The 14,505-nt window shown below is 42.8% G+C and overlaps 1 protein-coding gene across 2 annotated transcripts in view; it reads right to left on the bottom strand.

The window, feature by feature from the left end:
• NEGR1 (neuronal growth regulator 1) overlaps positions 1-14,505 on the bottom strand; it is a 452,691-nt gene that overhangs the window by 150,728 nt on the left and 287,458 nt on the right. For both annotated transcript variants that reach the window (XM_028733090.2, XM_028733091.2), the window contains exon 3: positions 6,092-6,217. In XM_028733090.2, coding sequence (XP_028588923.1) covers positions 6,092-6,217 — 126 coding nt within the window. The remainder of the gene's footprint in view (positions 1-6,091; positions 6,218-14,505) is intronic.

Below are 14,505 nucleotides of genomic sequence, written 5' to 3'. Positions count from 1 at the left end.
ACCCTACTCGGCCAGTCTGACCAAGGCATTCTGCTGAATTTTGTTTATTTGTCGTATTAGTGGAGTTAAGCTTTCAAAAGGCAGAGCACTAGTGAGTTATAGGGAAAGTGCCATATCTGCAATAACAGCTCAGCAACTGAGTGAGCTCTCCAGGGCTTTGTTTACATTACCTTCATCACAGGTGAAAAACAACAACCCTGCTACTTGAAAGGATGCTGCATGCTGGAACACCATTCTTGCCACTCTGATGCATAAAATAACCACGCCATGATACTTAGATCCGATTGTTTGGAGCATCTTGATGCCAGCACCATACAGTCCCAGAAGCAACTGGGGATTATGTGGAGATGGTACATAGGATCAGAAGGGCAAAACAGTGACCAACTCCACATGTTGCAGTGAGATAGAGCTAAACCATCACACCTGGAGGCCATTTCAACATGGCTGCACAATAAAGGTAATGTGTAAGCCGGTTTGAAGAGAAATTGCAGTAGCTCATTCCTTGGAGGGCTTTGAGAAGGTTGGAGAGCAAGCGCTGCAATGCAGCTCCTCTGACTTAACATTTCTAGCTCTTGCTTTCAAAAAATGGAAAGTATAATAAGCATGCTGTGCATACAAGTGTTAGGAGGCAGAATTATGTCTCAGACAACCCCAAATTCTTTTAAGATTCCAGTTTCATTCTTCAGCTATTGATGTTGCACTTTGCTCTTAAATGTCAGAACAAAATAACTAATACCTGCAATTTATTCAGATGACATTTCAACAATATAAGATTTTCAGATTACAAGCTTCTGTTCCATGTTCCTTCTAGTGTTACACTAAATGTGTAGATTTGGCGGATTTACATAATAGCTTCAGATAATGAATATTTATAATAATGAATGAATTTACATAATGACTGCAAGTTAAACATGCCCCATTAAAACTCATGCTCTAATTTATGTACTAAGTTAAAATAACTTTACAGTTTATTTTCATTCATATTAGACTAACAATTTTTCCTCAACAAAAAGCAATGTACCAACCTCTGCCAAGTGGAAACTATACAAAGTGGTTATTTTTCCTCTCTTCAAATTATACTGCATTTTATAGTTTGCACTGTGAAGTGCCGATTCCATGGCCGTATACACACTGTCATTTACTCTGGCTCCAGTGCACTCCCACCAGTGGTGTTTGAAGCCAAGTACACATGATTTCAGCAGCAATTCATATCAATGTGCAGTCTCATGAATAGTGGGGCGGTTACATGCATGGGGAAACCAAACATGTAATGTGCATCAGGTAATATGTAAACATGCCCATCCCCCTCTCTGCAATGTGAAATTGTAACTTGAAATGCAGCGAAGAGCAATAACCTTGCTGCATGTTATGACGCTAATATGAACATAATCTGTGTCTAATCTGCTCCCTTGTAGGCATGCTTAACATTGTGGGACTTACTTCTGCATGAACATGGATAGGATTGTACTGAAGTGGTGTTATGAATGTGGAACACTACAAAAAGAGAGACTGTATTGACTCTCATATTAGGTAGAAAAATGGCACTAATTCATACTGACTCAGATCAATGGTACATTATCCCAGGTATGCCAACTTAACCTGTCCATACCAGCTCTCCATATCTCCAGGCACAGGTATTTTCCCAGTCCTCTACCTTCAAGTTCTTCAAATGGACTTGTGGGACCTTATGAATGCAAGGCATGAACCCTATTTCAGAGCAACAGTCTTTGTAATTATATGGATGCTGCTGTGAATTACAGGTGAAAACTGAGGAGAAACATGAAGTGCCAATGAACCTTAGTTCATCAAGTGAACTAAAAGCAAAAGCAAAGCAAAAATCTAACGTGTGCCACATAACGAAAAACCCTTTGTTCTTTCCCCTATAAGCCCAGCTTCTTTTATTACCTATTTGATAATTTAGTTAGACTAGAAGGTTCTATTCCCCCCCCTCAGCTTCTCTGTGTGTGTTTTTCTAGACTCCATTCTAGGATGCCTACAAGCTGTCTCCTTATAAATTATTTTACCCTAGCATAATTTTCTCCGTAGTAGAGGGTGACCCAGGATTTCAGCCATATCAGATTGCCAAGCAGTCACCCAAAAAAACTCTCTAGTAACGCTGATACAGTAATGTAGGTACTTGGAAGCCAGTGCCTCAAACAAGGCATGAAATATACTGCAGATGCATCTTTTCTTAAACAATAGTCTCCTTGCCATAGTCTCAGAGAATAGCTTACAGGTGTACGTCTTCCATTTATTTTGTCAGGCTTGAAATCATCCTCATGATCACACCTCGTTGACACAACATGAGCATCTTATGCCTCTCTGGAGTGAGATCCACCAGCATTTCTGTGCTAGAATGTACATGGTTAAACGTAACTGGAGCATTCTCTGAGGCCTTATTTTAAATGAATGATTCTGTTTCTAGTTAATACTCATGTCCAAATGGAACACTATTCAGTTAAGTGTAATCAATTCATTCATTTTGTTCATTCATTAAAATGTAATTCAAGTGTTCTATGGATCTGCATGGCTGCAGTTGTGCAAATGAAACTAAATATTATCTCTACCAAAGAACTGAGACACCATGACCCCTATCTGAGTTACTTGCCTAGGGAAGACCATAGCAGAATCATAGAACTGTATAGAGTTGGAAGAGACCCAAATGCAGGAATCTCAACTAAAACACCCATTGCAGAGGCAAGTATGTTCTGGGTGGGTTGGTTTAGAGTGGAAAGTGGGGAGAGAATATTTAGTCATTTCTCTACCCATCAGATTTCTTTTCCCTTCCAATTGTTCCTATTTTAATTTTTGCAGTAACAGAGTCTTGATTTTTTTTTCTTAGGAGACTGGGAAAACATCTCTATAATGCCTTAGCGAATAGGTATCCTGCCCTAGGACAGGGGACCAAACTCAGTAGCCTGCTGTGCCCTTTTTCTAGGCTTTAACTGTTTCCACAAGTTTTCATGGGATTATACTTATTCAGGCTGCAGATTGAGGGTACCATATTGGAACACTCACCCAAAACTTCCCTGTTATCCTAGCTCTCAACATGCAGGGGCATCTTTACTGAAAAGGATCCAGATATGCATTCTAAAGCTGTACATTCCAGGAACTCCTAAATATTTGAATCAGACTTTATTGGTTCAGCACCATCTGGCATTAACAAGTGTTTAACTTGCATTCATCTCCGCTGATTATTCCCAGTGGCTGATTACTAGAGAACATTTTTCTTCTTTAGAACATTCATGTATCAACCAATCATTCAGAATGCAAAAGGGGTGACCATGACTGGGAAGGAACCAGAGTTCCTCCTTGTGGATCTTTTCTGCACAATCCTAATTGATTTTGTTATCCAAAGGTATTTTTTTTAGTTTCAATTTACCTAAGTAGTCCCAATTCTCATGCAATGTAGATTAATAGAAGTTTTTATGAAGACATCATTCATCAAAGGATGCTATCTCATGGGAGTAAGCTATTCATATCTAATCTCTTGATCCAATGAGTTGGCCACATTCATCAGCAGGATCACCTGTTTACTCAGAAGGAAGTCCCAGTGTGTTAAATGGGGCTTACATTCTAGTAAGTGTGTTTAGGATTGAATAAAAGACTCAAGTTACTGCCTTGATATATCTTATGAAAGAACAGTTTATAAATATTTCAATATATAAATAAATCCTGTGCTGATTTAATCAGAAATTCAGCTGTGGGGGGATATTCCAAATTTCTCTTTGCACTGAAATTGCAAGGTGGCAGCAAGGTTCTGCTAATGTCATTTTCACAATGCAACTCAAGGCCCCGTGTCGCCTTTTAGGAGAGTTCACGTCCTAGGTTCCCACTTTGAAGACTCCCCAAGGTTCCCAACACAATTTTGTTTGACATTTAGTTAAAGACCACCTTTATGAAGTAACTGATTTTTCTACTCCCTTGGTGGTCACTTAAAAAGGTTTAATTGTTGCTCTTTTAAAGGTCACTATTAGTAATTCTTTCAAGCCCTCCACTATAAAGCAAAGTGCTGCTTAGCCTTTCTTTTAGGCATGCTAGGATGTGGCTCCAGCACCCAGATCCATATGAGGTTGATTTACTATCTAAATATTGTCTAACTACCGGAATAAGCTCTTAAACCCAACATAAACTCTCCTCCTTGAAGTTGCAGTTGGTGGCCATTTTGTCAATGCTATTCATCTGACACAGAGATGGCCAGTGTGGTGCTCTCCAATACCATTCATGGCTGATGGGAGTTGTAGTCCATCAGCACTGACTACCCCTGATCTAGCGTCACCAACATGCATGGCACTCTATACAGCAAGAACAAAAAGAGGAGAGGGGAAGGCAGGTCTAAGAAGCCACCACCCTGAGATGATTAGTTGTTAAGGGGGAGGAAGGGAAAAGAGGCAAACAGAGTAAAAGAATGTAGAGGAGAAAGGAATGTGGAGGAAAGGGGAAGCAAAGGATGCAAATGAAACTGAACAGAACCTGTGGCTCTCTAGACTACAACTCCCATCAGCCCCAGCCAGCATCACCCAAAGACAGGGATATGAAAAGCTATAGTTCATCAACATCTCCAAATTACTTCTCTAGTCCACTTTTCCTCCAAGAAGCTCAATAAAGCCCCTTTTTTAATTTGCCACAAACCTTCCCTGTGAGGTAAGTTGGGTTGAAATAGAGAACTGACCCAACACAGTAGGCTTCAGGGCTGAGTAAAGCCTATAGCCCTCTCTCTGCCTGAGCCTATCCCCTGCCCAACTCCCATTGTGGAAATGGAGGAGAAACAATCACTACTCACCCACTCCCTTTGGGGCCCTTCTCCTTCTAGGGTCACCTAATTCCCATGGTGATGAGCAGCCTCCACCTGCCCCTGCTCACTCTAGGCCTCTCTTTCTCTATTAGCCTTGGTGCCTCCTGCACATATGTGCATCTCCAAGATCACATATCCATCCTATCCTCCTTGAATTCCATACAACATGCAAGTTTCATGGGAAAGGGTTGCAGCTCTGTGGTAGAGGATCTGGTTTCCATGCAGAAGATACAAGGCTTGATCTCTGGCATGGCTAGGTAGGGATGGGGAGCATCTTGCCTGAAATTTTGGAGAACCGCTGCCAGACAGTGTAGACAGAAGTTTCCCAAACTTGGGTCTCCAACTGTTTTCAGACTACAGTCCCCATCATCCCTGACCACTGGTCCTGCTAGCTAGGATTGATGGGTCTTCAGCTGTTTTTGGACTACAACTCCCAAATTTGGGAAACCCTAGTGTAGACAATACTGAGCTAGATGGACCAATGGTCTGAATTAGCATAGGGCAGCTTCCCATGTTCCTATGAGACAAGGGAGTATATCTCCATTGTTCTGGCAATAGAGCTGCAATTCCACACCATGCTGCTTCTGGCAGGAAGGCAAAATTGTGTTTCCATCATCTGAGCAGGAATCCCCACTTGCAGCTTCCCTGCCACCTCCTTTGAGGCTGTTAACCTAGCTGTCTGTATTGCACCACTTCCATTGCCTGGAATCTGCATTCTCCCTTGCACATGAAAGCAAGAGAAGAAAACGTCAGGGTGGAGTCTATTAAATAGTTAAATAGCCATGTGTGTTGGGTGCCTGTGTAGGGTGGAGCAAGAACAGATAAAAGCTAGAAACTAACTTCAGATCTCTTGCCTGAGGCACTCAAACATGGGGAGAAAGCCTTGAAAATGTGCAGTTTCCCCCCTTTCTCATTAACCAGTTTCACCTTTCCACAGGGTACTGATTTTGGCAGGAACTCAAAGCCAGAAACTGTCTGTTAACAATGAAAACAAAACAAAACACACAGAAACACATATATATAACATTTTAAAGCTAATAGCTACTCTCTGACTGCTGCCATTTATATCATGGATTTTACCACTAGTATGATCCAATTAGTGATTTTAATCAAATTCTGTAACATATTTCAAATTTTCTAGCAAATTTCTAGGTTCCTGAACAACCTGGCACTTGGAATTCATATTAGACTTGTATGTAACTTAAAACAGCTGCAACAGCCCAAACCGCACACAAACACACCAAAACCCCATGCACATTGTGACAGAGAATCAAATCGAGTGGATTTTGAGCATACCTGATGGAGAGATATGTCTCCAAGAAATGGAAGGGTCTGGTTTCCCTGTAGCCAAGCAGGCCAGCGTGACGTTACTTCCTTCATTCACCACAATGTCATTTGAGATATGACTTATCTTTGGAGAAACTGAAACGACACAATAAAACACAGTTAAAGATTTCCTTAATCTGGGAAACCACTAGAGATGTCATTAAAGATGCAATACTGATATTGTTAGAATCCAGCTTCATCCCAAACAAGAGTCACCCTTGCTCCGCAATGCACTATGCAAGGTTAAGTTTATATGCCCATTTTCTATAGGGAAATATCTCTACAAAGTAGCACCTCTGCATACACACACAGGAATATGTTTCCTTGATAGTTTTTAGCTGATACAACATTGAGGCTGCAATTCTAAACATACTTACCTGGAAGTAAGTCCCACCGAACTCAACAAGGAATGCCTATGTACATGGCACTGAATTTTGGAGCATCACTATAAAAAACCTAGTAGGTTAATATTCCATTTATATTTCATCTTTCTTCGCCCATTATATCAATGCAACAACCCTGAGAGATAAGAACATATGAGAAAGGCTCAGACCAATGGACTATCTTGTCCAGCATTCTATTCTTACAGTAGCCAACCAGATTCCTGTAGGAAGCCAAGAAGCTGAACCTGACTGCTATAGCACCCTCTGTTATGTTTGACATTGACTAGTATTCAGAGGCACATGTCTCCTTACACTGAAGGTAATATATAGTCTTCATGACAAGAAGCCATTGGGTAGCTAAAGCCAGCACTGGATTTAGGGTAGTGCTAGTGGTTTCCCCGCAACAGGGCGCAAAGCCGAGGGAGTGCAAAATGATGATGATGATGATGATGATGATGATAATAATAATAACAACATCTAAATTTATATGTTCTTAATAGTGGTTATTTGGCTTGTTATACTATGTATCTTTTCACCATCTAACTCTAGAAGTAGGTTTACAATAGTAAAAACAGTAATAAAAACAAAAGTCCTAAATGTAATACCAATTCATTTAAAATAAAACAATCCAACACAATAAATCACACCAAGAACAACATAGGCAACAGCATCATCCTCACAGACCTGCTAATCAGGGAAAGCTTTGGCTTGTTTCAGGAAGACTGCAAAGGAGCTCATCCCTTTGATTTCTTGAGGATGAGCATGAGCGCTTCATAAAGTGGGTGCCACTGTCAAGAAGGCCTTGTTCCTTGCAAATAAAAATTGTGGCAGTCATGTTCTTTGCAGATATTAAGCTGTTTCAAGTGATTTGTAGGCTGTGCTGTGCAGATGTATTTATTTGCAATAAACCCTCCTGCACCAATTATTCTAGGTTTAGTGCACTGCTTGCGAAGAGATATTACTATGGGGACCAATTTATGAAACATTGTGTTTTTTGGGAACCCAAATGTCAGTTCCAGCTGATGAACCAGGACTGGAACTCCTGAATCTGAACAGCTTTGTCCCCTCTCTCCTGTCTTCAGCACTCTGCTTCCCTTAGCCTCTTGTTTAGCCTCTTTAGAGAACCCAGTTCTGCAGCAAAACCTTTCCTGAGCCACTTAGCCTCTCCTTAATTGCTCTTCTACTGCCGCCTGAGTTATTCCCAATGTACCTGCATTACTCACTTATTAATCCCTCATGAATATCCCCAGCCCTTTGCTTTTTGCATCAGATTGCAAACCCTCTAGATAGGAATGTATGTGTGATGTCTTGTACAATGTTGGAGGGAATGATGAGAAACTCACTTGCCCCCCACAATTACACTCATGTCAGAATGACTCATAATATAAGTCAAGTGATTCTGTTGTTTTCCAGTAAGCAAAAAACTAAAACAAGAACTGGCAAAGTACCTGGAAATGATCATTATATGTCAGTAGCACCTGCTCCAGATACTACCTCTTGCTACTTATGGATGACTCTTTCTTGCATGACTCAGAAATACTCTGGTTCTGCACACTCACATTCACATGGAAGCTAGGTATCACGAAACAGCCACATTGCGGTGACAGGTTTCTGTCCCTTATCAGGCAATTCAATATCAGGAAGGATTGTCTACCTCTTAAACCACATTCACACCATATATTTAAAGCACTATGGTGCTACTTTAAACAGTCATGGCCTCCCCCCAAACAATCACCTTGGGAGCAGGGCTGGGGCGAGAGAGTGCTAGAGCCCTGTCTGGTCGAGTTGCATGGAATCAATTTCAATCCACTGAAAGAGGCAGTCATTAAACCAGACCCGCTGAAAGAGGCAGTCATTAAACCACTTCTTAAAAAAACATATTAAAAACATATTAAAAAAACTTTAAAAAACCAGTATGGCCAACTATCACCCAGTCTCAAATCTTCCATTCTTGGGCAAGGTGATTGAGCGGGTGGTTGCTGAACAACTCCAGGCACACCTGGAGGATGCGGACCATTTGGATCCCTTCCAGTCGGGATTCAGGCCTCATCACGGGACTGAAACTGCCTTAGTCGTGCTGGTTGATTATCTCTGGCGGGCTAGGGACAAAGGTGAAAGCTGTTTCCTAGTTCTGCTGGATCTCTCAGCGGCTTTTGATACAATCGACCATAACATCCTTCTGGACCATCTAGAGGAGCTGGGAGCTGAGGGCACTATTATACAGTGGTTCCGCTCCTTCCTCCTGGGCCATGTCCGGAAAGTGGTGTTGGGGGATGAGTGTTCAGAGCCCTGGGCCCTCACTTGTGGGGTGCCTCAGGGTTCAGTCCTCTCCCCCATGCTTTTCATCTACATGAAGCTGCTGGGAGAGATCATCAGGGGGGTTGGGCTGGGTGTCCATCAATATGCGGATGATACCCAGCTCTGCCTCTCTTTTAAATCGGAACCAGTGAAGGCAGTGAAGGTCCTGTGTGAGTGCCTGGAGGCAGTTAGAGGATGGATGGCAGCTAATGGATTGAGGTTGAATCCTGATAAGACAGAAGTACTGTTCTTGGGGGGCAGGGGGCTGGCTGATGTGGAGGACTCCCTGGTCCTGAATGGGGTAACTGTGCCCCTGAAGGACCAGGTGCACAGCCTGGGAGTCATTTTGGACTCACAGCTGTCCATGGAGGCACAGGTCAATTCTGTATCCAGGGCAGCTGTCTACCAGCTCCATCTGGTATGCAGGCTGAGATCCTACCTGCCCGCAGACTGTCTTGCCAGAGTGGTGCATGCTGTAGTTATTTCCTGCTTGGACTACTGCAATGCACTCTACCTTTGAAGGTGACCCGGAAACTACAACTAATCCAGAATGCGGCAGCTAGACTGGTGACTGGAGGCGGCCGCCGAGACCATATAACACCGGCCCTGAAAGACCTACATTGGCTCCCAGTACGTTTCTGAGCACAATTCAAAGTGTTGGTGTTGACCTTTAAAGCCCTAAACGGCCTCGGCCCAGTACACCTGAAGGAGAGTCTCCATCCCCATCGTTCTGCCCAGCCACTGAGGTCCAGTGCCGAGGGCCTTCTGGCGGTTCCCTCACTGTGAGAAGCAAAGCTACAGGGAACCAGGCAGAGGGCCTTCTCAGTAGTGGCGCCCGCCCTGTGGAACGCCCTCCCACCAGATGTCAAAGAGATAAACAACTACCTGCCATTTAGAAGACATCTGAAGGCAGCCCTGTTTAGGGAAGTTTTTAATGTGTGACATTTTAATGTATTTTTAATCTTTGTTGGAAACCATCCAAAGTGGCTAGGGAAACCTAGTCAGATGGGTGGGGTACAAATAAAACAAACAAACAAACAAACAAACCAACCAAACAAACAAACATTCTGAAAGCTGCAGTTTGTTCCCTGTGAAGAGGGATTGATTGTTAAACCACTCTGGGAACGGTAGCTTGGGGAGGGGAATCGGGTTTCCCTAACAACTCTCTGCACCCTTAATGAATTACAGCTCCCATAATTCTTTGGGGAAAGATGTATCTGTTTAAAGTGATATCATAGTACTTTAAATTAATGGTGTGAATGTAGCCTCAGAGCGTTGCTTTGGGTTATAAGAGGTGTTGCACTGAGAGAGAGAAATGGGGGGAAGCCGGATGAAAATATCTGCTTCGTTTTCATGTCTCCTTCTGGAGTACAATAATTACCTGTTTGCACTTTAGAAATATTCCTTTCTTGTCTCTTGAACTATCAGTTTTATTATTTGCATACCCTCCAGCATTCCTCAGATGGAACATTTTCACTCTCCCCCCCCCCCAATGACCCTCCTTGATTTTTGCCCGTCTTCTTCCACAGAGCATGTCCTTCAGAAGAAAGGTGAGGACCATCACACCAATAGGACACAGCACACATGCCCTCCACTGTCTGGAGGAAACCCTTTAATCCCAGTCTTATTTCATTACCTGGGACACACACACACACACACAGAGCAATAAATATATTTTAGAAAGGGGCAAGATTAGACACAGACACACAAAGCATTTTTTTTTAAAAAAAATCAAGACTCCTTGTGCCCCATTTTGTTCCCCCTTTCTTCCTGCCCAGAGCAACTCTGCCCTCTGCCTGCCTTGATGGCTGCAGCTTCTCGTCCTCCTCACCGGCTCTCCAGCACTCACTACAAGCTGCCCAAGGGAGGATTCTGGCAGCAGTGGCCCTGGAGAAGCCCTGGAATGCTCCCTTGCTTCTGCTGCTGCTTAGAACAAGCGCCAGCTCATCCTCTTCCCTGAGCTTGGCAGCAGCGGCACAGGCAGGAAAAATAAAAACGTTCCAGGATCAAATCAGAAGCCAAGATGGCTTTCATATTTCCAGGACTGTCCCTGGAAAACCAAGACACTAGGAGAGTATGTACTTACATGTCAGCATCACCTAAGTGATGAATTTCTACAAACAAGACACCTGACTACAGGATATGCTTGAGTCCCCACTCATGTAACTGCTATGAAACTTCAATAATATTTCCACTAGGTGTTCTTTGTGGCATGTTAGCAAGCAATATTAGCTTACACAGATTCCTTTCCCTTATGTGCCTTAAAGACCTTTCTTTCCTATATTGGGGGATAGGAATGAAGCAGAGGTGCTGTGTGTGGATGAACAACTGTCTTAACCATGTTGGAAGATACTGATTAAGCTAGGAGGTCACAGGTAAAAGGTACACACTGCACTGAGAGGATACAGCATAAATCAAAATGATTTCAGTTCATATTCTCATTTCCCCTCTTATTATTTCTACCAGATTGTAGGCAACAATCCAATCCTGAGGCAAAGATATTGAGCAGACTGTTTAGGCAACAAAAACTTTCAAGGTTCATTTAAACTAAGTGAAACAAAGCATTAGGCACCAGAACAGAGACTTCTGGGGTCACACCATCAACCAGACCTACATCTCCACCTTGTATATTTTAATCTGAGTCAGAAAATGACGTGGGGCCTTGTAATGCCTTGTTTATGATGATCAAAGAACGCCAGAAGCTTTAGCAAGCCTCACTGGCATTTCTTCTTGGTGTTTAATCATAGCAGTTGTGGTTGGTATTTTAACAATTGTAACAGGAGCCTCTAATCCTTATTACGTAACTCGCAGCTTTGAAGTTTAGCAGTCTGTCCTCACATCAATCAGGAACTGCCCGTTTGTCCTTTTTCACCTATCATTTATGAATTCCAGAGTTGGAAATGCCTCCCCCGAAATCTCAAGGGGATGACAAGATTAAAACTCAAATTGTTAGTAATCATGTTTTGGCGTGGTTCTGATGCTTTGCATGTACATTCAGGGGATAACAAAACAAAGCAAAAGCCCTGTAATGATATGTATCGGGTCGCACTGGTCAAACAGCTCTATAAAAATTACATAGTGGCAGAATCGATAAAAATAATTCCGACTAGCTCTCTTCACAAGAGCTGCTGCAAGACTGCACGGACGAACACCAATCAATTCGAGGCAGACTTCCAGGATGGAGGGAGCGCATGGAATGTTTATTGAACCTGGCCTAGGGACATCACATGCCTACTATTGCATCCTTGAAAAGCAACTCTTCAGCTTTTTCTTTTCTAGGTATATAAAAAGCAACTCTGCTTCTCACTAGCTAGGAGGGGATTTGCTCCAGATTGTTTCCAAGATATGGGAGGCAGTTTAAAAACAAAACAAGAAAAAGAAACACTTCCTGTTTATTTCTACAATACAAATTATTTTCATGTGGGCACAATTTCAGCTATTGATTTTCCCCGAGGAGACTTAACATTTCCAGCGCAGCATAACAGCGGATGACACAGTAAACACTCAAGAGGAATCATGCTGTGGGCAACATCACTTTGGAGCCCCTAGCAGCCCAGAGTTTAGATGGTTTCCAGGTTCAGGCAGGCAATCAGTGCTTTCAGCATGCAGAAATGTGGGCTATATCTTATTTTCTTTACTGCCCGTTCTCTACACTTTCCACACAATGCAATATCTATGTTTCTTCTTCCTCTTTCTTCTTTTTAAAATTTGTAAGCTGCCCTTCACCTGAAGATTGCAGGGCAGTTCACAACATAAAAATACAAAATGAGAACATAAAATACATAACAAAAACAAACCAATGGCCACCCTCCCACAAATACATTCAAAAGGCCATAGAATGTTAAGCAGCCCAAGACCTGGTTACAGAGAAGTGTTTTCACCTTGCACCTAAAGATACGTAATGAAGGTTGCAGGCGAGCCTTCCTGGGGAGCGCATTCCACAAGCAGGGAGCTACCACAGCAATTACCCATTCTCATGTTGCCACCCTATGGACCTATCATGTTAGAGGCACATGGAGAAGGGCCTCACATGACAGACCCTCCAAGTTTCCCTATTTTCCAGATACAGTCCCAGTTTTACAAAAGCCATCCCAGTTTCTGATTTGATCCCAGAATGTCCCACTTTCCCTTATGTTGTCGCTATTTTCATCAAAGAAATGTTTGAAGGTATGAAGGTATGAGCCATCTGAAGGCAGCCCTTTATAGCAAAGTTTTCTTAATGTTTAATGTTTTATTATGTTTATATCTATACTGGAAGCTACCCAGAGCGGCTGGGGCAACCTAGTCAGATAGATGGGGTATAAATAGTAAAATTATTATTATAGAATAGGACATCCCTATTTTCATTGGAGAAATGTTGGAGGGTATGACATGTGGTTGTAGGGTCCAAATTAGTTCAGCTGGGGAGAGGCAGTCCTTGAAGTATGGCTGTCCTGAGCCATTTAAGGCTTTATGGATCAAAACCAGCACTTTGAATTGGACCAAGAAACTAATTGGCAACCCGTGCCCCAGTGAGCAACCTGACTGCAAAATCCTCTTGCCCCAGTGAGCAACCTGACTGCCAAATTCTGCACCAGCTGAAGTTTCTGAACTGTCTTCAGAGGCAGACCCACATATAACATGCGGGAGGGATGGGACTGCAAAGGATCCCCAAGAAGCAGACATTCCAAAGGCCATAAAGAGCAGACGCAATTTTGGAAGTGCTGACTCCATTGGTATAAAGGAAGCTCTGTGCTGTGGCTTTGATTGAGACACAATATCTGTTTATTGTACAGCTGTGATTCTAATCAAACAGTGTTGGCAGCGACTCCCTTGGAAGGCCACAGAGCAGCTCATCCACAAATGGGTGAAAAGCAAGCTGTATCCATTTGCAGACAGCCAGTGGGTTCTGCTCCAGGCGACTGGGACAGTGTCTCTGTTTGGAGTGAGGGAAATTTTGAATTTATTATACTTTTGAGTATAGTTTGTGACACACAGTTTGTGAGCAAGCATCAGCATGGATAGATTTTTTAAAAAAATGAAAATAATTGGGTTTAGAGCACCAGAGGTTATACAACTGCACAGCAGATTGACAGCCAATAGGTACAGTGTTTAGACTGTGCATCTGCTGAATTTCTGCCTGTTAGGCAGCAGCTATTTCATTTAATTTATTTTATAAGGCACAGGGAAAGGGGAAAAAAATAATTAAAAGGAAGTTAGCAGTCCTGGTCAAATGAATCAACCTGAATCGTGTGATCATCATCTGAGGCCTTTTTTCATGTGCCTCCTCTGTCCAGAGGGTGGCAACATGAGAGTGGACCTTTTCTATGGTGGCTCACCACTTGTGGAATGCTCACCCCAGGGAAGCTTGCCTGATACCTTCATTGCATATCTTTAGGCACCAGGCAAAAACTTTTTCTCCTCCTCCTAGGCCTTTGGCTAATTAAACAAACTATGGCCTATACCTCTAAGGGTCCATTTCCATATTAGCTTTACAGCATGTTTTCCAGGGGAGGCAATGATAGAAGAAGAAGAAGAAGCTTGAGCAAAGACTGGAACCCGTGGTCCCCAAGATACCGTTGGATTACAACTCCTGTCAATCCCAGCCAGAAAGGCAAGTGGGCAGCGAAGATGTGAGTTGGAGTCTATCAGCATCTGGATGGCCACAGGTTCCCCATCCCTGAGCCAGAGTTTGTGCTTCACTCACATAGTCCAGAACATCTG

This window comes from Podarcis muralis, chromosome 5 (assembly GCF_964188315.1).
Source record: "Podarcis muralis chromosome 5, rPodMur119.hap1.1, whole genome shotgun sequence".
Taxonomy (NCBI): Eukaryota; Metazoa; Chordata; class Lepidosauria; order Squamata; family Lacertidae; genus Podarcis; species Podarcis muralis.
This window is presented reverse-complemented; position numbering and strand designations above follow the sequence as displayed.